General features: G+C 47.6%; 7 protein-coding genes across 7 annotated transcripts; 4 read left to right on the top strand and 3 right to left on the bottom strand.

Moving 5' to 3' along the window:
- Positions 1 to 1,692: 1,692 nt before the first annotated feature.
- Positions 1,693 to 2,655, bottom strand: ONS95_006639 (uncharacterized protein; the record flags this gene model as incomplete). Its single annotated transcript, XM_058500106.1, has 2 exons — positions 1,693 to 2,209; positions 2,276 to 2,655. 2 exons carry the CDS (start codon positions 2,653 to 2,655, stop codon positions 1,693 to 1,695), a joined length of 897 nt encoding a protein of 298 aa, XP_058349941.1.
- A 1,227-nt stretch (positions 2,656 to 3,882) lies between these two features.
- HSP90 (heat shock protein 90) lies at positions 3,883 to 6,035 on the bottom strand (the record flags this gene model as incomplete). Its single annotated transcript, XM_058500105.1, has 2 exons — positions 3,883 to 5,727; positions 5,775 to 6,035. 2 exons carry the CDS (start codon positions 6,033 to 6,035, stop codon positions 3,883 to 3,885), a joined length of 2,106 nt encoding a protein of 701 aa, XP_058349940.1.
- Positions 6,036 to 8,966: 2,931 nt separating this feature from the next.
- Positions 8,967 to 9,990, top strand: ONS95_006637 (uncharacterized protein; the record flags this gene model as incomplete). Its single annotated transcript, XM_058500104.1, has 3 exons — positions 8,967 to 9,049; positions 9,154 to 9,865; positions 9,924 to 9,990. The coding sequence occupies 3 exons, from the start codon at positions 8,967 to 8,969 to the stop codon at positions 9,960 to 9,962; spliced, it is 834 nt and encodes a 277-aa protein (XP_058349939.1). The 3' UTR covers positions 9,963 to 9,990.
- A 986-nt stretch (positions 9,991 to 10,976) lies between these two features.
- Positions 10,977 to 11,893, top strand: ONS95_006636 (uncharacterized protein; the record flags this gene model as incomplete). The annotated part of the gene is made up of 2 exons (XM_058500103.1): positions 10,977 to 11,767; positions 11,820 to 11,893. 2 exons carry the CDS (start codon positions 10,977 to 10,979, stop codon positions 11,830 to 11,832), a joined length of 804 nt encoding a protein of 267 aa, XP_058349938.1. The 3' UTR covers positions 11,833 to 11,893.
- An 841-nt stretch (positions 11,894 to 12,734) lies between these two features.
- ONS95_006635 (uncharacterized protein) lies at positions 12,735 to 14,876 on the bottom strand. The gene is made up of 2 exons (XM_058500102.1): positions 13,904 to 14,876; positions 12,735 to 13,851 (listed from the first exon to the last, which is right to left on the bottom strand). Exons 1-2 carry the CDS (start codon positions 13,962 to 13,964, stop codon positions 12,809 to 12,811), a joined length of 1,104 nt encoding a protein of 367 aa, XP_058349937.1. The 5' UTR covers positions 13,965 to 14,876; the 3' UTR covers positions 12,735 to 12,808.
- A 4,131-nt stretch (positions 14,877 to 19,007) lies between these two features.
- ONS95_006634 (uncharacterized protein) lies at positions 19,008 to 19,379 on the top strand (the record flags this gene model as incomplete). The annotated part of the gene is made up of 1 exon (XM_058500101.1): positions 19,008 to 19,379. One exon carries the CDS (start codon positions 19,008 to 19,010, stop codon positions 19,377 to 19,379), a length of 372 nt encoding a protein of 123 aa, XP_058349936.1.
- Positions 19,380 to 20,973: 1,594 nt separating this feature from the next.
- Positions 20,974 to 22,270, top strand: ONS95_006633 (uncharacterized protein; the record flags this gene model as incomplete). The annotated part of the gene is made up of 2 exons (XM_058500100.1): positions 20,974 to 21,512; positions 21,568 to 22,270. The coding sequence occupies 2 exons, from the start codon at positions 20,974 to 20,976 to the stop codon at positions 22,268 to 22,270; spliced, it is 1,242 nt and encodes a 413-aa protein (XP_058349935.1).
- Positions 22,271 to 24,603: the final 2,333 nt, after the last annotated feature.

Genomic DNA, 24,603 nt, shown 5'->3' with positions numbered 1-24,603 from the left:
TAGCCAGAAGAACAGGAAGTCAACAATTAAGCGAGAATGGGAATACAGGGTAAAGAAGATAACTGACCATAACCCAGCTCTGCACGTAACATGTTGACAGTCCCCATTCAGATCAACAACAACCGCAGCCCTAAATAAGAGATTTCCCGACCTCACCCAGTTTGCGTGAACCTTTTAGAGAATTTGCGGATCTGCAACTCAGCAACCAGGCGTAAGGAACCAAAGCGCGAATGAAGAAATATTAGCTCCAGGTGCTGAACAGACTAGAACTTAGTTAATCAGCCAGCCTATCAGTTGCCTTATCATACAGTATTTCGTTTTCCATGAAGGTTCAGAGGTTGACACAGAACGAAGATGATGAAACCAAAAGAGAGATTAGCTGGATTGGAATGGTGGGTGTCATGAGAGGAGAATGGAACGGAACAGAAGTGGCACGAGATGCTAGGAGCAAATAGAAGGGAAGCAGCAAATTTGGCAAGTTGACTATACTTGTACTTGTACTTCCACTGCACGCCGTCCGGCTGCCCTTCATGGCTTCTTTCCTCTCCCCCTTCAATCACACCCCTCACCGTCATCCCAAACATCATCCCTCAACTATGAAAATATTCGTGGCTTCTCAATTTTCCCGCAAATACTGACCTTAACACTCTCGGAATACAGCAAATAATCACTAGCTTATGAACCTAAAGATCAACCCACATGGAACTCACGCCTCCTTTCTCCTCCTCAGGGCCACCCTTTCCGGATGTCTATGCCAATGCCCAAGTATGATGGTAGTGTACTGACACATGAGGCTTGTTGCGAGCTGAATTAAAGCACTACCACCATCCTTATATTTTGAACCCAGCCCCCTGACAATAAAAACCCTTTTGGAAGATCAACTTATCTCTCATATATGTGTAGTCAAAAGAGCTCAGCTGGAGAAAACAAGTGTGCCTGGAAACGAGATAAGATATCGAAGTAGAGTACCATCCACCACGGTGAGTCTCGAAACAGCTCTATACTCGAATCCCAAGGTGTAGGTTACACAATTGCACTTCGGTTTCAACCTCGCCTTGGCTTTCCTTTATCGTTGCGTGAGGTCGGCTTCAGGAGTAGTATATGAGATAGGGACTTTAGTGTTGCAGTTTCACAGCTTGAAAGCGATGCTTTGATTGTTGTAGGGCCATCACCTTACTTCCAGCTACCGATCAATATGCAGGAACAGTTTTGAGGTTACGCAAGATTAGAATGTTACACATGTACCACTTGACTGCACACAATCCTTGGAGCGTAACTGGGGACTTGCGATGAACCCTGGCTTTGTACGTAATACGCGATCGGAATTATAAACCGAAAGATCTGAGGGAAATTAGGCATTGTTTGCAGATAACAATGTCGTCGTTTAGAAGCCACGAGTGAATGCAGCGATGACTAAGAAGCAATTTTACTGCTCATTTGAGATAAGCAACTTGAATTTTATGCATCTGTATCTTGTAGTGTTGGTGAATATGAACTATCTGCCAGCAAAGAAAGCAAAGGAGTGACTCCAGCCGCAAATATCAGCCATGGGAATGAAATGAATACAAGCAAGGTATTAGTGGGAACAGGTACTCCGCAAAGTTAAACCCTGAGACGATAATCCATAGAATCCTCTCTCCCGTTGAGTCTTCGATGCGCATCCCACGATGAACATCTCCGATGTCCTTTCAACTAATAGTCATCCACATCTCCGTATCCGCCATTTCCACCATTGCCGTAACCTGGAGGGGGAGGTGGTGGAGGATAGATAGGTGGAGAAGGTGGGTAGGTTTGGACTGGGGGAGGGATGAATGAGAAGGAATTGCTCGTAGGCTTAGTGACAGGACCAGTCGAGCCAACTCCACCTGGAATGGTCGGAAGACTGATGCTGGAAGGGCCTGGAATGGTCGGTACAGTTGTAATAGGACCGGTTGGGATACCCGGGATAGTGATCTTGCTTGTGCTCAACGTCGTCAAGGTCGTGATGGTGGTCAATGACACTCCTGGGATAGTAGGAAGAGTGGGTAGAGTGGGAGTTGTGAACACACCACCAGCAGTTTCCGAAGTCGAGACAGCTGGGGGAAGAGTTGGGATGGCTGGGACACAGACACTGTTCGTCAATGTTTCAAGCGAGGAGATGGTGTTTGTAAAGCTGACGACAGTAGTGGAAATGTGAGTAAGGATGGTGGTAGACAAGATGGTCTTCGCACTGCATTTTGTCAGAGTATGATTCGTTAAGGCAGCTGAGAGAATGAGAGGAATATGGTAAACTCACCAAATGGGTTCTACAGTAGGGAGACCTGGTCCTCCTGGTCCTCCTGGACCACCGGGACCACCAGGAACACCAGGAAGAGTAGTGAAGATACCACCTGCCTTACTCGTAGTAAGCTTCGGTGGTCCAGGAATAATAGGCGTGTATCCCGGAACCGGCAATGGATTCGGACTTGCACCTGGAAGAGGTGGCAAATTGTTGAATGGAAATCCTGGAGGGAAAGCACCCGGGTTGCCTGGAAGAGGGTCATAGATGGGATCCGGGCCAGCATAGGGTGGAGGTGGGATAGGTGGTGGTGGGGGGCCGTAGCCTCCGTTGGTGGCAGTTGCGCTGACGGCGAGTAGAGCGAGAGTGAGGAGTTGAGTGATGGTTGCTGGTGCCATTTTGAAGGTAGGCTGCCTGGTGTTACAGTTGATGATTTGTGACTGTTTTGGGCCGAGTGTAAAAGGCTTGGACAAGAGAATGAAGTGAGCTGAAGGTGCTCAAGATCGGGCGTTGAGGTTTGAAGAACATGGAATCCGAACGTGGGATAACGTGGTGCTTGTATCCAGTTTACAAGACTGGGTGTGTGACAAGAAGGGAGTCTTCTCTTGATGGCGGGCAAGAACGATTTTTGGAACAGTGGAAGGAGAGAGCCGTATTTATAGGACTGATGCGATTGAAGTAACAGACGTGGAAAGAGCGAATACATTACACAAAAGGCAACCCCTCAACCCGAAAATGAAAGAAGTCACACTCTTGTCTAGACGTCAAAGCTGAAAGTATCTCGTGCGAACAGCTGTAGGACACCTGCAACAAGTCTAGAAGAGAAAAGAAAACAATCCGTGTCTTCTCTCACCAGAGGTTATCATACTAAATCAAACATCAGCACACCATCTAGGAAAGTCCCATAGATCGTCCAGTCTAGCACCGCATCGATGTTCGATGTTGCGATACATGCGTGACACTGTGTGCCTTTGTGTTTCTAGGAAAACGCGGAGGACCCAGGGGCGAGGCAGCGGAGAGATATTCGGTTGATTGCAGGGCGAGTGACGATGTGAGAAATGATGATAGACAGGAGTAATCAGAAATTTGACATATGGTCGCCGAGGTCAGGCTTTGGATTGTGAATTCTCCGATGTGGAGACTGGCCTTGGAGGAAACATACATGCTAATACCATCAAGAACTGCGGAATGAAGTCAAGTCAGGAATAGCAGCTGAAAAGTTTCACATGCAAGTTGACCCTCCTCGGACTCTCCTCATGGTTTCACTTGCAAAACCACGTTAATGACCCCAACCACTAGGAGGGGTCGAGCTAGGTTGCTTTACGGGAAATGAGAAGCCGATGTAAATCGCCGTTCACATGGTAACACAAGTTTATTTGTGATGCACGGATATTAGATAAGTTAACTTCTTTTGTATTCCGCTCTTGTCTTCCCGAGTCTCGCACTAAAGTACATTTTGATTATTGCCACCAAAAGCAAGCAAACCAATGCTGCGCTGGTTGGGCATCAAATGGAAAGAGTAAAAGCAGGCTTCATGCAACGTGAGAATGACCATTCGTGAAATACCAACCATCAAACTCCGCAAAAAAAGAATCCCGCACACAACGCAAAGCTCATTATTGCATTTAGTCAACCTCCTCCATGGCGCTCTCGGCTGGCGCATCACCGGTGACCTCCTCATCAGCGGCCTCCTCAACTGCCTCTGGCTCCTCATCGACATTCAGGCCAAGAGAGACAAGCTTGTGAATACGCTCGGCAAATCCGGCTGGCTCCTCGATGGTGAAACCGGAAACGAGAAGAGAAGTCTCGAATAGAAGTTGAGTGATCGACTTGACAGTTCGGTCGTTCTCACCATCAGCCTCAACCTTCTTCTTCAGCTCCTTGATGATAGGCGAGCGGGGCGAAATCTCGAATGTCTTCTTGGAGGACATGTAAGATGACATGGAGGTGTCACGGAGAGCCTGGGCCTTCATGATACGCTCCATATTTGCGGACCAACCGAATTGACCGGTACGGATGGCGCAAGGAGCACCGACCAACTTGTGGCTGACAACAACCTTCTCGACCTTGTCACCCAAGACGTTCTTGAGAGCCTTGGCAAGACCCTCGAACTCCTTCTCCTCGGACTCACGGACCTTCTTCTCATCTTCAGTCTCCTCAAGCTCGAAGTCCTTGGTAATATCAACAAGCTTCTTGCCATCGAACTCCTTGAGTTGAGTCATGGCGTACTCATCAATGGGGTCGACCAAGAAGAGAACCTCAAACTTCTTCTCCTTGAGGGAGTCGAGGAATGGAGACTTCTGGACAGCCTTGAGAGACTCGCCAGTGATGTAGTACATGTTCTTCTGGTGCTCAGGCATGCGGGTAACATAGTCGGCAAGAGAAGTTTGGTCATCGCCAGAGGTGGTGGAGTTGAATCTGAGGAGCTTGGCGAGAGCAGGTCTGTTTTGGGAATCCTCGTGAATACCGAGCTTGATGTTCTTGCTGAAAGCAGTGTAGAACTTGTCGAATTGCTCCTTGTCCTCGGAGATCTCTTGGAAGAGCTCAAGAACCTTCTTGACGATGTTCTTCTTGATGACCTTCATGATCTTGTTTTGTTGGAGAGTCTCACGAGACAAGTTGAGTGGGAGATCCTCAGAGTCGACAACACCCTTGACGAAGCTCAACCACTCAGGAATGAGATCGGTGGCATCATCAGTGATGAAGACACGGCGGACGTAAAGCTTGATGTTGTTCTTGGTCTTCTTGGTCTCGAAGAGATCGAAAGGAGCACGCTTAGGGACGAAGAGAATAGCGCGGAACTCGAGTTGACCCTCAACAGAGAAATGCTTGACAGCAAGGTGATCCTCCCAGTCGTTGGAGAGAGACTTGTAGAAGGAACCGTACTCCTCTGGGGTGATGTCGGAAGGATTACGAGTCCAGATTGGCTTTTGCTTGTTGAGCTCCTCCTCCTCAATCTTGGTCTCCTTAATCTTCTTGGTCTTCTTCTCCTTCTTTTCTTCCTCCTCATCATCGACCTCCTCGATCTTGGCCTTCTTCTCATCGCCCTCATCCTCCTTGGTCTCCTCCTCCTCATCAGGAACCTCAGTCTCAGTCTCCTTTGTGACGTGGAGGTAGATTGGGTATGAGATGAATTCGGAGTGCTTCTTGATGACCTCCTTGATCTTTGACTCGTTTAGGTAGTCGGTTTGCTCATCCTTCAAGTGAAGAATGATCTTGGTACCACGGCCGAGTTGCTCGCCCTCGGTGTCTGGGGTAAGGGTGAAAGTTCCACCAGCAGAGGACTCCCAGATGTATTGCTCATCATCGTTGTTCTTGGAAACGACGGTAACGCGGTCTGCGACGAGGTATGCGGAGTAGAAACCGACACCAAATTGACCAATCATGGAAATATCAGCACCTGCGGTGAGAGCCTCCATAAATTGCTTGGTGCCGGATCGTGCGATCGTGCCGAGGTTGTTGACGAGGTCCTGTTGGATGTTAGCAGAGTTTACGAGAGTGGCAGATGGGTACTTACAGCCTTGGTCATACCAATACCAGTATCGCGGATAGTGAGGGTCTTGTTCTCCTTGTCTGGGATAATGTCGATGCGGAGATCCTTTCCAGACTCGAGCTTACTCGAGTCGGAGAGGGCCTCATATCTAATCTTGTCGAGAGCATCGGAACAGTTGGAAACAAGTTCTCTCAGGAAGATTTCCTTGTTGGAGTAGACTGTGTTGATGATGAGGGAGAGAAGCTGAGAGATCTCAGCCTGGAACTCGAAGGTCTCGCCAGCCATGATAGCGGTATTTCGGTTTCTGGAAGAGATAGAGTGTTAGCTGATGGAAGATGAATGTGTTGAGATGTTCGGAGAACAATTGCGACCAGCAAAGGTGGACGTGCAAGCTGTTTCAAGGCTCGTTGCTATGAGGCTGAGCTCCAAAACAAACAGGCTGGCAGCTGAGAGAATGGGAGAGAACTGCTGTTGGTGTTGCTTACCTTGAGGGTATTCGTGAAGTAGGAAGTGAGTGTGAAGGACGAGAAGAGCAGTTGGGTATCTTTGGTTTGGAGTGGTATGTAGAAGAAGAAGACGAGCAGATTTGGGCTGAGAAAAGCGAATTTATCCTCGTTGCTGTGGGAGCATTTCTGATTCTTCTACGAGCTTCTGTCGACCTGCGCTAAAATTCGGCCAGGGGCCGCATAGAGCCGATTTTGTACTAGTGCCACACCGCCTTCACCTCTCCCGCGCCCGCCTTGTCTAAGAGAAGAGGCTGGAACTCTCCTGCGACTTCTGAAGTGCAGGGCAGGGAAGGGAATCAATTTCGATTGTCGGAATTTACAGTAGCAAACTTGACGACTTTGGCAAAGCGGGGAGACCATTTGCATACTATAGGTACATTTAACTCGCATCAAACCTTCCTGTGATTCTGCTTTGTGGTCGGTACCTACCTACTTGAGCTGCTTTCACTGTCCTTCTGGCTCGTTACCTTAGAAGTTAGGACTCTTGGACTTGAGCCTCAGGTTTCAGCTAAGCTTACATCACGTGTCATTTTCCGACTTTTCTCATTGGACAACAGGGCAAGGGCAAGCAAGGCTGCACTGTTACCTGGAAACAGCGTTTGTTGGTTATCGTTTTGTTTGCACTGTACCTAGTACCGTTTGAAACAATTCCCATTATTCCTCTATTCACAAGCATTCGGTGACTCATTGGAGTTGTCGAGAGCCCATTTGTCGACACTGCCAGGTCGGGCTGTTGACTTCCATCTATCATCTTTCCAGAACCCACTCTGAAAGCGGCGAGGCGGATTGATTTACATACAAACATGGAGCAGAATTCAGATAATGATCCCAGGTGTAAGATGTGGACTCAATTTCGCAAATATGGCTTAAGTTCTACAGAACAAATTGTCTTACTGCAGATGAGACTTCGGACTGTATTCCGCTGCTCTTTGTCGTTGGAGAAACGCCTGTGGCCAGGGCCCTGAGGCCCTCGATATCTGTGGACGGTTTAAGCTCTCGGAGACTCTCAAGCAATGTTTGGAAACTGGTTTCCTGTAGACAAACCCGAGCTTTTAAATTGCTGGTTTGCCTGGGTGTCAAATGCTTTTCGAAGCGTCGGTCACGTGTGGAAAATTATGCAAGTGTGTGAGCATGCATAAATCGAATAAGTCCACAGCTTGCACTAGAGTAGTAGTATTCAAGCTTACTACTGTGATTTGTGTCCTGTTCAGCTTATCCCTCAAGTTCAAGACCGGCTCGGCCTCTGCAAATGATATAATAGTCACGTGATATACCGTAAGTGTTAGTGTCTGGAATCTCTCGAGACTTCTCTTCCTCAGCTCCACAAATCCAATGGGTTCATGTGAAGTGTTTTCTTGTTGGATGTACCGGCACAACCGCAATCCCAGTTTCCATCTTTGTGAAACGGACCGTTTTGCCACCGAATGAAGTAGCAATCTCCTTACGAGACCTCGTTTGGAATAACTGCCTCAGTTGTTGGTATATTTAGACTACTCAAAGGTTATTGAAGAAGGTCACGACCTAATTCCTACAGTATCAGGTCAATCTCGAAGATCTAATACAGTCTTTCGTCTCCCGGTCAGGATTTCCATGATCTACAGACCTGGATTACGCATGACTACCCGATGGTCTGTCTTTCCTTACCCAGACTCGTAGCTCGGAGTCTTTGATGGACACCCAAGTGAGTTTCCCCTCTCCAAATCTACTCTGTCATTGTTGCTCTTCCCCGTCGAGTTCTGGCCTCGCTGCTGGACAGTGACTGGCAAGCTGTACTCTGTTCTGCAAGTTTGCCAGAACTGCTTTTCTCATTATTACTGTGGAACACCACCTGCCTCCAGTACTTGTCAGCATCCATTTCATCTGCATAACGCACAGATTGATTTTACTGAGAATGAGCTTCAAGAATCAGGCTGTATGATGGTTCTGAATCATTAAGTGCTTTATCAACGTTATCATTGAGACGTACAGAGGGAAACAGGCACAAGGTGCGGTGGGTGTCGCAGAATGTCTGACCAATGGACTCCGCATCATGATGATGAAAGACAGGAGTTGCCACAGGGAGATTTGGTGAATATACAAGTCAATGAAGATCTTTGGGTCAGCTGTCAAAAGCAGGACACGAAACCTTATCGTATCGAGGAGGTTAAGATTGTGCAGGAGAATGGATGTTAGAAATGGAGTGGTAGGAAATGGTGCGCATATCGTGGCAGATTTTGACAGGATCAAAGCTTGTTATCACAGCTCAAGATTCCACCACTTTAACAGAGTGGAGGAGCTCTTGTATCGTTCCTACCAAAGATTTGACATCAAAGAAGTAGAAATAGCCGGAAGGAGCCAAAAGCGCCAAGAAGTCGCTTATTCGGGATAAGGTTTGTTTACCTTCACCAGTCGTAAAAGTTGACAACGTGAATCGCGCATCGTCATTTTCACGTTACGAGAATTGACTACCTGCTGCAATCTCATCAGTATTCTGAAGAATCACATAGACGTCCTCTTTTCGGCTTAATAAGTGGCCCGGAGAGCGGATTTTGATGCAACGAAGATCAGAAAAGCCAAATCAGGACTCAGACTCTACATACTTATCCGACACAGCGCGATGGGGTCCCAAATATCGCGTTTAGTTCGCCATTCTCATGTGGCATCTACATTTGACCATGATAGTCTCCTCGACGCAACTCGTCTTTCTTCCCAGCCACTCGCCAGCCCCACGATGCCACTACTGCCAGTCTTTGAGTTCCGTTCGCCACCCTTGACTTTGTATTCATTCACCAATTTCCCCAAACTGCCAACAGAGTAAGTTCTCTGCCTGTGTGGATCAAGTTTCTAGCTTTCATGAAGCATATTCGTGGGATCCTGGAGGCTTCAAGGACACTATCCATAAGCTAACACGTCAGCAGGATTCGCTTGATGGTGTGGGAACTGGTTCTTCCTGGGGAACGTGTGATCCGCATTGAAGACTTCACCAACACTAGTCGCCGTCACAAGCCGTGTACAACCTGCCGCTGTATTGGATCCAGGGCCTGTGTACCTACTCTACTGCACGTCAATCATGAAACCCGCCAACTCGCACTCAAATTTTACACTGTCACATTCAAGAACAGACTCCTTAAGCCAACATATTTCAATCCAATACTCGACATATTACTCTTCCCAAGCGTCGAAACATTCTTCAAGTTTGCTGAGCCGGTCGTACTGACATATACATTGAATCTCTTGGAAGTCTGTCCCTTTACTGAGCTTTTTCCTGCACGTAATGTTCACGCCAAATTCGGGACAGCGTCGGGACGATACAATGACGATGAAAGTATCGAGAGTAAACTGAGATACTCGGCAATTGGACGAAGTAACCCTTTACCATGTCGCGCTACGATAGGGGCAACGCCATGGGAGGAGATCTCTAGTATTGGATTGATGAATTTACTAGGAGGCTTTGGAAATTTGACCAAACTCTTCATCGAAGGAGTGTATCTCGAAGATTCTGGTTTCCACCCGGCACCTCCACCATCTGCAGATCGAATCTTGAAGACACTACTTGACAAGAGATGGAAGACATGCAGCGACCAGAATGTACAATTGCCGGAGATTATTGTTGTTGGACCGACAAGCATGGTATGTCTCATTTCTCTCTTCCTTGTGATTGAAAGGTGCTTAAGAATTTCATGAACAGAAGCAAATGCGATTCCGAGCCCGGGAAGCTCGACTTTAGTCTTGGGCAAAGCTTGCAGAGTACCGACCATGATTATGCTTCAGGGGAAGTGGTACCGGGAACAGAAATTCGTGTCTGCTGCAGATAATGGAACCAAGTACCGCACTTATCCAGGTGGAATGTCATAATTGATAGGCCGGCCGTACATTGAAATTGCAAGATTTCTAAGGACCGCTTGTCGGAATAGGAATACAAATATAATACATTCACAACATGTCTGTAGATAATCTACGACAAACCACTCGAGAACTAACTGCATCATTGTGCCCATTCAATTCTAACATAAATCCAATACTCAGCCGACATCGTCCTCGTCAGCCCAAATTTTTTCTTCAGATTCTTGGTCTCTGTGCCTCCAGAGATCCTGACCGCGTTGCGAAAGGTCAAAACATCATGATACGCTGTGTGGAAGATGCAGGAGACTACGTTCTGTGGCGGTGCTTCAAATCTGTGAAAACCATCATGACACAGATTCAAATTGGAAGGGCTTTTGGGCGAGGTGAATTAACCGAGTTTTGCTATTGACTTCCATTTTCCTTGATATAGAGGTGAATCCGACGCCAAATATGAAGATAATATCGTAACAGAACCCTCCTCTCCTCGGACTGTCTTTCTAGTGTATCAACTTCTCCGAGAATTTGCTCCCCGCGCGCTGAGTACGAGCAATTTCCCCGAAGTTATTGTGAAATTCGGGTCTCAAGTAGTGAATTGTTGTACAGGATCTGGACTGAGGTAAGGAAATCAGTTCGACTTTAAGACCAGAGAGCTGAAGATCTAGACAGTCAGATACGCGAGGCTGAACCTACGACCATCTTGCTAATGAAGCAACATCTCTTTCCCTTAACGCGGGAAAAATAATGGCTCTTCCGTACATGCCCTCGAGCTCCCCATCAGAAGAGAAGGATAATTCCATCCATGGGTATGTTTCTACTTTTTATTCGACTCAGAACGCTTCCAAACAAATACACAGATCTACTTGCCCCAGAGTCATTGTGTCCTATGTGGTACTCCACCATGACAAGCCCCAAGGAGCACCACATGGTAGCAGCACAAGCTGATTGTGGTTTTCATAGAGCCTTGAGCGAACCACAGTATGAGAGTTCCTCGGACAATACCTCCCTGAAAGCCGTTGCTGCTTCATTCAGCGTCCCGATGTTCTCGTCCCACAGCATATGGCCTCAATTCACCCTGTTCGAGAAGCTTCCGATGGAGCTTCAGCACATGATATGGTGGTTTGCCCTGCCTGGTCCACGAGCAGTCCATTTCAAGATCTCCGGCACCAGAGGTCACGGCTTCGCAATCGCTTCTGAGCTCGCCATCGCGAAAGTGAAGGTCACTACAAGCATCCCAGGAGTGCTTCATGCAGTCCGAGATTCTCGTGCAATTGCCCTGAAGCACTACCAACTCGCCTTCGAAGACCATCCCAGAGTCCAAACTATGTTTTTCAATTACGATCACGACTATCTCCACATCAGCCCCCTACTTCTGGAGGCTCTATTCGCTGGCGCTGCCATGGAAGCGGTGCGAGAGCAGACTTTGACTAAGATCCGGAATTTGATCATTGGCCCTTATTGTCAACTTCATCACCATGAGCTAGATGTGCTTCAAGTCAAGTTCTTTCGCTCTCTCAAGCACGTCATCCTGCCACACAGATACCCATTGGGAGATCTTCGCAGATTTCGAAAGGAGAATGCAGGTATTCAATATTTCAAGCATGCCCGTTGTACCAAGAATGTCAACTTGCGTGGCATGGATGTTGAGTACAAGACCATGGTACAGATCAGAGAACTGTCGCGAGCCATGAGGTAAGTGCTCTCCCCTGCAGAGTATCGATTCGGAATCACTAACGATTTCTAGAAGAGGCAATTAGTTTCTGTGATGGATGGCAAGGTTAAAAGCCCGCAAGCGTTGAATTGTGTTCTTGCAAAAACTTCAGCTCTTGGCAGTAAACACGACCTGGCAATGGATAGTTGTTGGGCTAAAGATGATGCGGGTGGAATCATCTTGCGGGGAGAAATACTCCATATTCTACCCGAAAGAGACAGGAGAAATCGAGGATTTGAGTTTTCACTGAACGAATCTACCTCTTCTTTGTGCCTGGCTATTGAATTTAGCCATATCAAAAGAGGGGTCATGGAAGCTCCAGGTAGGTACTGTACGGTACAAGTGTGTTGTGGGACAAGTACACAATCCTGCGTCAAGATCTCAAATATGATCCCTAAAATGCAGAAGAACCCGCTCTCATACCTTCGACTGACCTAAACCCTATCATACATGGTTTCTTGTTAGATCCATCAGTTGTCCAGATGGATGGCTCGTTCGTTCTTGTGACCCCCACTTTTCATCTAGTCCATGGTCTCCCATGCTTCTAAGGACCTGATATCTTAGAAACACAAGTAATGAAATGCATTTGAACCTCAAACATGTATTGACAGCTGCTACAGAGAATGCTTGCAACAGACAAGAGCAGCTGAGCCTTGCAAAACCAGGTACCACAACCCGGCCAAGAGACGATATTCCAGGCCGCACTGGCAACTGTATGCTAGCTGCTGGAAACCTTTATACGCCTACCATTCGCTTCACCATGGAAATGGCATCACTTGCATTGTCTGCACAAACATTTTGCAGCCTCTCTACGACATCACAAAGACCTTCATCATCGCAACCAGCGACATTTGAGTAGAGCAGCTGTGTTGCTCACTGATGGAGCGGAGGTGAGACGCGTAAAGAACGAAGAAACGACTCAGGAAATTTATGGAACCAGAGAATTCTGTGAAATGAATATATGCAGGGAGTTGATCCAAATTATGTCTATCTTCGCTCAGAGTGTTTGGACGGGTATCAAATCAAAAGCCCAAAAGCAATAGCAACAGCCCCATGACGGGGAAAATTGAAGCAACCTGACCGCGGAGCTGACCTCCCATAAAATCTGCACCATTTATAGCAGTTTGCGAAACTACAGCCACCGAAGGAACTAGAACCTGTGTAGGCACTGTGAGGGTCGATGAGTTCGTCATTGAGGAATATCTTGTAGGTATCGCCAAAACCGTCGGCACGGAGATATTCATCGATGTCATGATACTTGACAAACTCATGAACGTGGTCGAACTCAAGGAGCTCGAAGCCACCGGAGTCCTCGTATCCTCAAGAAACCCCGCACCTGTGGGAGATGGAACACTTGCAGCTCCGCTGTCTCGAGGGGGCCCTATTCCGTCCACAGGTGGTGTCAACCACCCTCTTGCATTCGCCTGTTGAATTCCTAGATACCATGCATCTGCCATATTCGCATATCCAACATCATTCGGATGTAATACATCCTTCAAGTCGGCGGCAGTGACAAATTTTGGCATGTCCACAGATAAGATTTTCTTGCCCAGCTGTTCTCTGCTGGTGGCAAGACTGGCCACACTAGGATTGAACTGTTCAACCCGAGCTTCAACAGCAGCAGTTCCGGCAGGCGTGAGCTGGGCCAGAAGAATCACGGCATCAGGACAAGCGAGGAAACACATGTCAACAAGATTTGCTAGCCTTTCTGGAGCCCCTAGGGTGAGATTCATATTCATATCGTTGGTGCCAGCCATGAGGAGAATGAGGTTTGGACGCAGTGCAAGACTGCCGACTGAAAAGGCAGAGATTTGCGTAATGGTGGCACCCGGATGACCTTCATTGTGGTTGTCGGTCATATTACCGGACCGAACAGATCCTATGTACTGGGCAGTGCCATTGGTAGTGATTTTATCAAGCAAATGTTTACGATAGCCATTTCCGTCAGTGCTCTGGTAACCATAGGTAATAGAATTTCCTAATGGCAGGATTCTCAGAGGCACTGTTTTGCCCTCTTCGCCATTGGAAAGAGTATCGTTCGAATCAGCCGCAAGAACAGACGTTGCTAAGGATAAGTCAGTAAGAATAGACTCGAAAAAAAGGATGACTTTGCTCACCAATAACCAAGAGCAAGATGTTCGTTATGGTTGCTGATCTCAGCGATTGGAAGTAAAACATAGTTTCAGCGAATGTGTTCGATCGAATGCGCTGCTCTTGCAGCTTTCCAAACTCTAGGTCTATTATGAATCCATGTCGTACAAAATAGAATGAGCGAATCTATCAGTGGCAGAGTAAGATGAAAAATCAAGAGGATGCTGTAACTCCAGGGAAGGTAATCGTATCCCACCTAAAGGCTACAGGAGCTGGACTAACAACGATATAGATAAAGAGAGTAATATCTTCTGCCAACGCAACAAGTCTACATCAGACGAGAAGGTACCTCGAGACTTCAAGCAGGGGAGGCCGTCTTCATATGCGAAGCGGGAAACGGCCGGAAGATCAAGACCTCGCTTCGACTTGGCTCTATGACGAGCATGCCCAGTGAGTTGTCGCATGGCCACGAAAGCTTAGTTTCTCTTTAGAGCAGAGTACTCCATCTTAAGACTGACCGAGTGTTATTATTCGTCGACATTGTGAATCATGAAACTGAACGCGAAGGCATCAAGCTCAATCCTAGGAACCTGCGACTTGGTGCACGGCCACCGCATCATCCCAAAGCTTCACCATTCCAGTGTGTCTGAAGAGGGGCACTGCCACTCGAGTCTCCTTTCATGCAGAAACACAGATGACTATAACGAGCTGAAGAGCTTGGTGATTCTTACAAAAGATGGACTTGTCCTGTCTGCACATAGGAGCAAGGCTTAATAAGGTGAGCTGAATGCAAGATTTCCATCCTAAAAAAAGAAGTCATCCAGGCGCGATACTGGACTCTTGTATCGAGACAATGAACTCCTTGCTCCCATTGAGCTTTTTCAAATGCTTGATCACCGAGCCTTTATGCGAAAGTATCTGGGCATTCATCCCATAAGTATGCGGCTCTGAAACCAGAAAGTGTGCTCAGCAAATCCACACATGCGATATCTTTTCTCAAGTATGAAAGAAGCAATGAAAAGAAGGGGTCAAATGTTTCCGACGACGCGGTGTTTTGACCAGGGGGTCTGGGCTAGACCATGATTGGAACGCTAGTGTCGCACTTTCGTGAAGCTCAGGTCCTCGAGCACTCAGTCAGCGTACATCCACCGAACATCCAACTTCTCTTCCCCAGATGAAAGAGCCATGACAGCACCCTCGTTTTGTCACCAACTCGATTCTACGCATGGCGTTCCATAATCATGTAAAGCTCACGCGGAGGGCCATTTCTGATGCCACCCCGATAATATTTTCGGCCTCTTCGAGTCTTCTCCCTCCTTCCTCCTAGGCCCCGCACCTTTGCGCCAGCAACAAATCTCGAGCTCCCAACTCGGCGGCCCGTCACTGCATACACTGCGGAGCATTCGGAGGATCTACAAGACGTGGGAGATGCTATCATACCTATTGCATTCTTACCTGAGAAGTCCGGAGGCTGCTCAAAGACAGGACAATGCAATAGCATTGTGTGCGCGCTGCAGGAAGGAGGAGCTCAAGGCTATCTGCATATATAGCTGTGGTCGCGGGGGAGAGGATGCTGAGGATACAACGCTTGACTGGTGAGTGAGATATTGTTATTGATCCATACGATGGTACGAAATCTCTGGCTACATGATTGTAGACCGCTCGCAGGAGCTAGTACGTGGCAAACTTCCTAACAAGCGTGAACTAATTTGGCAATCTGTGACAATGGCAAAGTGCAATATCCTACATCTACAGTGCTGTTTTTCATTCATGACTTCATGTTTTGAACTTGCCATCTCCACGTGCTCCATTCTTTTGGCTTTTGTAAGTTACTGGGGAATTTCTATCCAATAGCTTGGGAGTAACTCGCGATGAGCCATGCGCGTCGAGAAAAGTCGACAAGAATTATTACTTGTGACATTCGAGCCTTAGCAGCCCAAAATCACGCAGTGCCTTCCTAAACTATGGAAGCGCATCAAATAAGAGAATAAAAGATTTCGGCACAGCACGTCCTGACTCTTGTACTGTTGTTGCTTCTCAATTTCTCCTACTGCAACTCGGAATGCGGCCGCTAATTACACGGTTCTGAATGGGGGAGGGGTTTGTTCGGTGCAGCTCCCATGCTGCAATTATAAACTTAGCATATTTGCTTACATCTTCTTTTTCCGACTCCCTCTACAACCTGCGAAGTAGTAACAGCCCGTGTCTTTGAGCAGGCGAAGAGTATCTGTCTGGAGCATGAGTCTGGCTCCCCACAACGTTCTAGGAGAAAGGCACTTGCGGCGAAGTCATCGTCGATAATCCTTGGCTGCTGGCTGGTACGATCTTTGATACGAGACGTGGAGCACATTGGTGCCGCTGCAGAATATCAAGGATCTTGTGGTGGATGCTGTTGGTATTGCTGTGGAGCTTCCGCTATCTGCTGTTGGACCTGCTATTGTTGAGCTGCCTGATCAGGGTTTCGCTTGGCCTTCGACCTTTTCACGAAGACGATTCAAATCATAGAAGTTATTTGTATACGAATAATATCCAATCAAAGCATCTTCGGAAGCCTATCGTCCAACAATCGGAGTTGCTGTGATAAAAGGCTCTTAAATCGCGTTCGCCAGGACGCAAATAGCACATGTCGAAAGGAAAGGCCGAAGAGTAACTGAGTTGTATCATATTGCAATTCCGATCCAAAGAGCTTGTCTATTGCGAGTTTTGACGGAATATGAAACGCAATATGCCGGGGGTATGCTTACCTTCTCTAATGACCTGGGGTAGTACAGCATGGGCATATGGTGCTTTTGGTGCCAAGGCAAAATCAGTAAGTTGACGAAAGCGGAAGAGCTGGAGCTGCCAACAGCACAGGGCCGAATTTGTGGCTGCGAAAGTACGCACTCCACACGATATATGAAAGGAGTTCTGCCTTGTTACACTTGGTGATCAAACTATAGGATGGACGCAGAAACGGTTTGAAATGCTGTCTGGCAGAGTTGAGTTCCATCGGATCGTTGTCTGAATAGTTCCGTGTTAACTTCAAGATATATAACGCCAGGCGACTCCCAGTCGCGAGGCTGTGGTTGAACGCGATAGACCGGCGGTCGGAATGAGCTTTTTCTTAAGACAATTGGCGCATCCTCTTGGGACACTGAAGCAATCATCGATGAGGCTGAGACCAGCCCCATTGCTTGGAAGGCAGACTGCACAAAGTCATCATGCCACCTTTTACAGTCGTCAAGAGTTTCAACAAGAGACATAATAGAACTCTCGTCAATTTTGTCTCTCCCAAGGTCATTCAAACCTACCACTCAAGCAAAAGCACACATGAGGGCAGATCAAAATACGGAGCTGTTGAGCACGTGACTAACCCGTTTCCTCATCCCGTCTCGTTCACACTCACCATCTCCTTGCCACAAAGTATTCTTCAAACTTTCTGTTGCACATCGTACGCAGCGTGCCATCGAACATATATGTCTTAATCAGTAGCTATATCCGTGCTGCGAGACCAAACGGAGAATTTTCTCATCAAAATTTGTCTTGGACAAAGTACCCTCCCTTAGATACCTAGGTAGAGAAATAAGCAAGTTGAGAGGTGAAACAGAGCCTTGTCAGGAGAGCATTCCAAGAACCGAATGGAAGCTACAGCTTTTTTTTAATAAAAAGCAGACCTGTGACTAGACGATATGGTACCTTGGGAAACCAATAATGGTTTAGCCTACTCGAAAGAGAGTCATCCAATCTTTGAGATCAAGAAGTTGCGAAAATATCGAGCAAAGAGATGCAATATAGAGCAATTTATTTGTTTACAGTTAGCAGTCTCTAAGCAAGGAGAATGGCACGAAACATGTACTCGACATGCAGCAATAATTAAAGAGAGAATGCTGAAGCGCGACTTGAGGCTCGGATCGATCTAAAAGTGCTGACAACCCAAGAGCCCAAGACAGACTGAGCCGCCCCCAGGAATAAAGCAATTCGAAACAGTTACTTGATGCAGAATTAGAGCTACTTTCGACTTGTCATCCTGTGTGAGATTCAAGAAACATTCGCGGAAATGGTCAGTTGTTTACACTTCGCAGGACTTAAATAATTGGACTGTCTCTACTTTCTTAAACCCGGCTAACGTTGATGGAAAGTGGTTTGGTCGGCAACTAGTCAGATCCGAGGCTGAGAGTTCATCTCCAAGGCAAGGGAGACGAAGGCTCGATCGACAAGGGCAAGGTTTAACAACCTCGCCGTAAAAAGTGACCCAGGATTCCATGCCTGCACCAAATTGCACCCCTTCTTTCAATGGCCAAATAATGAGGCACAGGTCTTGACTGCATTGGTCCACAGAATTCTGACAGCGTCAACCTGAAAGTATACAGTGGAAAGGAGCTGTGCAGTGTGCATAACTACTGTCCTCAGAATTTGCAGAAACCGTCCCCAGATTTCGCAGATCCGAACGGAAGAGCGGCCTTGGCCAGAATCCTCAGCTCCGACACGGCATCAGCCTTATCTGCCGTGGGCTGAGCACGGTATTTTTCAACGTTTCAGACACGCAGACTGGCACAAACAAGTGGCTGTTATGCGTGCACTTGTGTTAATAAAGGACGCAGCCCGCTTCTTGGAGAGGACACCACAAATTTAAAGTTATCAGTTGTGATTTGAAGGCTTGAAGTACAGGGGAGAAGATGACGCCAAGGGGTACAAATGCCTGTATTATGGGCTGAAGTTTGGCCGTTATGATTGGCGATGCTGTGGAGTTTAGGTCGTTTGTGAGCATTGCTGATTGGCGATTGGTGACCTCGGGGATCCAGTCTCATCAAGACCCCTGGTGCCCAGGGGTTCATTTGTAAATTACTGTAAATTTACGAGTACGTGCGGGTGGGGGATACGAGGTCACATCACATCGTGAGAGCTGAATAATGAGGAATGCAGGTCGGTTCTTGCGGCCGACGCATAGTTTGCTTATATAGGTAGGTAGGTTCGTGCCTGCCAGCTGAGATTCTGAATAAAGGCTGGCCAAGCGCCACCCTTCTTTCCCTAAAGCCCATGTGAGCGCAACAAATCTCAAAATATCAATTCGGGGAGGATTTAACACAAACAGATATTCCGCCGATGCATTTGTAAGCCACGTTTTGTGGGGGATTATTCCAATCGCGCAGTATGTTTAAGGAGGTGGTCTCGTTGGCGATCATCCTGGGATTCATCTGGAATATCCTGTACATCGACCATCCGGACACTCGATCATACACCATCGCATTCGTGGGCAGCCTTATTGTGCTGTCGCCGTTCGTCTTGGGTTGGATTTACTGGGGCGAATTGAGGAAGGGAGCCACAGCTTACGAGATCTTAACGTGGAGATACTGGAGGCAAACGAGGAACCGCGCCGTCCGGCTGGGACTCATGAGCGACATGCGGAATCCCAGTCAACACGGGAGTGTGAGTGATGTTGAGGATTGCTCCGAGTCGCGAGCAAGTGCTGATGTCGAGATGGGTCTCGGTCTTGGATCCTCGGCTGAGAATGGGGAGCCTTGAGGATGAAGCTTTCTTGGAAACCCTATCGATGCCTGACCGGTAAACCTAAGGACCGAAATGTTCGAAAATATACTTCTGTACATCAATCGCTTACGCGTACCTGGCTGGCATCAACCTGAGAAGTAGCTAGACCACATCTGCCAAGTCAAGACCGCTAAGGTCACTACTCTGGTTACAAAGGACGCCACTCCAAATTCGCCTTGCACATCCTTCTCCCAAGCACTCCAAAACATTCCAATGACGGTGCCAACGGCCAAGAATATGGAGAACAAGACCGTCGCGGCTAGCGAACCATCCAACTTCTCTACGAAGTGGACACCCTACCACGTGTTACCCTCGATCACATCAGCATGGAACGAGAGGGCTTTGTCTTTGACTTGGGATTGGGAATCTGGCGAGGTAGAGCCATGTGCTCTGTGGTTGCGCAGAGCATGATGTGAAGACGTGCATCACATACTAGGCTCAAATAGGAGGACACGTCTTCAATGGCGAGAGAGGAAGGAAGCCACACTCGTTGACCGTCGGTGGATATTTGTGAGGTATGAATTGATTGACGAGTCCGTCGGTACAATGTTCAAACTACCTCGACCCAGTAAAACCGCTGGAATGAAAGAAGACCATACCCACTTCCACAGACTCAATCTTCTTCGCCTTCAACAATAGATTTTTTCCCCATGCCTATTGTGCGTTGTATGCTCTCCTCAATGCTTGAAAGATTGTATTATCGGTGCATTCATTCCTCTGCTCATCTATTCAAACGTGTAAAGGTTCCAGAACAGTCGTACACGCACGGCTCTCCATGTGGGAGCATCTGAACTTCAAGGTAGGTAAACACGGCAGTGCATTGGGACTGACCTAGCCCGACGTTGAGAATGTTGGAAGATTGGGTGTTCTTAGACGAGCTACCCATCTGCGAACTTGAACGAAGGCTTTGTTTACTTTGAGCTTGGCCAGTGACGATAGGGCCATGGTTGGAACTCCCCCATTTCATTTGGAGGTTCTTGAAATTCCCCATCGGGGGTTAATAGCAAAGGGCTTTGGAAAGAGTCTCCTGCATGGGACTCTGGAGGGATGGACCATTTCGGCTTATGGCAAATGCAGAATAACGTGGATAAGAGGAACAACTTATCTTCTCTATGGTTCTTCGTTCAGCACCTTTAACGACGTTGGATTATTGCAGAGCCGAGGTGTGCAAGCAGTTGGAAGTTCCACCAGTGTTTCGTAGGTCACGTGACGCCCAATATATGATCAGCTAACCAGAGATTTGCGACTTCATGCCGTCGTCGTTGTCTGGTCTTCGCTGCTGTACTCCAACTCCGGCTTGCACATGACCCGAGTTTATCCTCCAGGTGACAATGGAATCCGCTGCCTGGCAGCCTGGACATTTTGTGCCTGGTAAGTGAACTGAGGCTCGTGCAGCGGTGCCAGCCAGCCAGCCGTGTGCTGCCTGGGAGTGTGCGTCACATTCGAACAGTTGGCAATCACTATCGATACCACACGGGAAGCTTTTGTGTGAGTGCTTTGGAAGTACGAACGTCTGCCGCTCCAAATACACAGAGTGTTTCCTTCCAATCTAGGAGGATGTGTCGTCAACATGTCCCCTCCCGAAGCTCCACCGAAGGATACACCCATCCCGACATATCTTATCGATTTGTCACTGCCGCCTGCAGAACGATATGTAGAACTCGCGACAAAATTTGCTCCAGAAATGAGAGCTTTAACTTCATTATTGGACGAAGTTCTACAACTGGTAATCCCATGGCTATGGTTACGGAAAGTCATCGAGTGGCTCGCTTCGATTTTCCTACGTCGTGTCCACTCTGTAGAGGAGACCGAGGAGCTAAGAGGCATTTCCGCGGCGTGCGGGGTAGACTTGTACTTCCTTATTTCATTGAATGTGCTTCTGGATTCTTTGTTGGGTTGTACAAGTGACGGTGCAATGACTTCGTTGGGTCGAAAAGGGGAACGTGGAAAGAGGATGATGCATTTCAGAACGCTTGACTGGGGAATGGACCCGCTGCGAAATGTGCTAGTCAGCTTAGAATTCGTGAGGTCCAAGAGTGACGATCCAGAAAAGATTATCGGGAGATCAATCACATATGCTGGCTTCGTCGGAATGTTGACTGGTGTCAGGTAGTCCAACCCGTCGTCGAGTCGACTTACGAGATGTATGCTAATATTCCTCTAGGAAGGACCTGTCTGTTTCATTGAACTTTCGGCCTACCCATGCTTGCTCAACAGTGGCCCTACGAAAGCACCAGCTTCTTGTCCTGCTTGGATTCCGACCTTCCGTCTGCTCATTTATCCGCAATATGATTATACCTAGCGAGGTCGAGCAACAAGCAAATCCTGTCTCTCTTGAATCCCAAGTGGCGAAAACCGCAAAACGCAGATGTCCGCCGTGTTATCTTATTCTCAGCGATGGGACAAGCACTGCAGTGATAGAGCGTGATCTTTACACTGCCGAAGTCCGAATTGACAAGGAATTCATAGTAATCACCAACAATGATACCAAGCCCTCCGATCCAGATAACCCTTCTGAAAGCAAGTCCAAAAAGGAGAAGAGCTCGCTTGTACTGGATATGGAGTCATGGATCGAAGAGAGTGAGGAACGGAGAGTCTGTGTGTGGAAGAAATGGAATAGTGTGAAGAGACGTCAGGAAAAGAGGCTACTCAAAGGAGGTGCGTTCCAAAAGGACGTAGCATTACATGGCTGGGCGAGCGTGAGAGAGGAGACATTGAGAAACTGGCTACGGGCATACCCGGTGATGAACGAGTGCACTCACTTCATGTGCATCATGGATGCACAAGAAGGCACGGTCAGATCTCTAGAGAGGGGGTTTGTGATCGAAGACAGCACAGGAGATAGCTCCGGAGAGGACTTACCTTGAGGTAATAATACACAATAGGTTGTGTAAGTACAGCTGGAGCGAGAATTTCTTCTTTGGACCAGAGATTTGTCACGGGTATTATATATGGTGCTAAAACGCTCTACACTTCGTCGACCAATAGCAAGAGGGGTGTTTTGATTCTCGCAATTTTGTCTTGCATTGACTTGATTTCCTGTACGGAATTTTGTTGCAAATCGCAACTGTTTCACGTCACCTCTCTCGCCATGTTTATATCAAACCCTCGTCTCAGCATGAACCATTTAGCCCCCACACCACATCTGTTCGATACTCCGCCTTCGTGCCAAGCCGCCATCATGCACTTGCCAATACAACCGGAGTACAGTAGTCTCACTCCCTGACAGGCAAATCTCCTAAGAATATTTTCCGTTCCGAAAGGTATCGGGAATTCTCACATGATAGCCACGTGACCATACAATGCCCTGTTTCTTGCTTTTGTTGCACATCGTACATTTTCCTCGCGCATCGCACTCTCGGGAACGGGATCCAGTTCCAAGCAATTTCGGGACCGAGAAAGCAAAATGTCGTCGGAGGGGGCTTTCCTTCGGCGTTACACGACTATGCAGGGCATGTCAAAGATCCAGGGAATCTTAGCCGATGTCGTGTTGTGTTTGTATTACCAATCGAAGTGTCCCTGTGAGTGACCGAGCAGGCAAAGACTCTGATCTCGATTACAGGAGTAAGATCAAGAACATCGATATGTTTATGCGCGACTTCCAAGTGTTATCGAGCCCAAGAAATTGTCCTCTTCCTATTCGCAGGCTCGCACATTTGGAGCTGGTCAGAACAGCTGCCGCATTCATCTGAACCTGCTTCACTGCTGTACCATCGCTTCATCATTACCTCATCACATTCCAATCTGCCGTCCACCTCAATAATCATTCCACATGATACCCCTCACACGATCACACAGCATCGCAAACACATATTGTTCTTCTCCCTCGAGGCCAGGGTGCATTCTCCCCTCCTATCCGCTCGCTTCTTTCGCACTCCCGCCCAATCAAAACAAGTCAGTATGCGAGCCAGCAAATAACAGCACGCCTCGCAGTCTCAACACCACCACACGCCCACCTCGCCATATTAATCATCATCACTATCGAAATGCGGCCGCCTCGTCTCTAACACAGAGATTCCTTTTTAAACAATTGTTGGCGTTCGGTGGCTCGCCTGAACGGGCAACGTGTGCGAGCAAAACAAGCTGGGTGGAGTTAGTCACCAAGGTCTTTCGCGTTATTGAACCTATCTTAATGGACGGCTCGGAAAGCGAGATTTGTAGATGTGCAACAAAAGTTTGGATTCTCTTTCGACTGCGTTTTGGAGTAGGAGGCCTCGGATGGGAATGGAAAAGATGATGAGGTGGGTCAGGTGATGAGATACCATGATAAACGACCTGAAATGACATGCCTATCCAAGGAGGACTTTTGCATGTCCTCTAGAGGCGCATTTGAAGATCTCCCGCTCTTTTCTATGGTTAAATCTGGGGCTGAACGATGAGGACGTCCGATGGGCTTCCTGATTGGAAGTGTTGCTTATATCACGTGGGTACCACTTGCAGGTGTGTGGGAGCCTTGACTTCCTCCCTGTTCGCGGTTCAAAGCGAGGTTCCACATCTTTTGACATTTGACTGTTCTCCTGTGTTTTTTATTTACCCCGCATGAGATGTATTCTAAAGTTTGTGACGCCTAAAGTGGTCGACCGAAGCAAACGCGCTGGACTTATCTTACTGAGAAACTGTTACCAGCTCTCGATTATTTGCGCGCGGCTAGAAAGCTGATACTCCATGAGTACTCTTTGTACTATATAAATTTACTTTGATTGCTTGGTTCACACTACAACTAATTTTAGCATGCTTCTGCTAGATCTACTAAGGTCAACATAATTCGTCCAATTTCATATTTAAGCGTGCTCTTACTGCCATTGTTGCAGGGAAATCCATTTTATACTTCAATGACTTAACTTTTCCTTCTCCCCAGTGATTCTCGGACCTTCAAGACGGAGAGGGACTTGCAATACATTCTCAAGGTTTGCTTACACGTAATCTTACCCAACTGGGTTATTCTTTGTAACACGAAGTCCACCGCCTCGACGTAGCACGGCGGACTGAACTCTTTGACTTCAGAACAGCAGAATGAAACCACTAGAAACCAACAACAACTTTCCATTCAATCAGACTAGATCCCGTCGATCAGATACAACAAGTATCTAGAAGTTCATTACTTGCAGGTTGGTGCTGCAATCATATGATTCTTCAGACGGTTTGCATTCTCGACGTCGACTTGGTCGAAATCATAAGCAGCATAGAGATGGTTCGCATC

Source organism: Cadophora gregata, assembly GCF_030347475.1.
Source record: "Cadophora gregata isolate MNR1 chromosome Unknown scaffold_18, whole genome shotgun sequence".
Lineage (NCBI taxonomy): Eukaryota > Fungi > Ascomycota > Leotiomycetes > Helotiales > Ploettnerulaceae > Cadophora > Cadophora gregata.
This window is presented reverse-complemented; position numbering and strand designations above follow the sequence as displayed.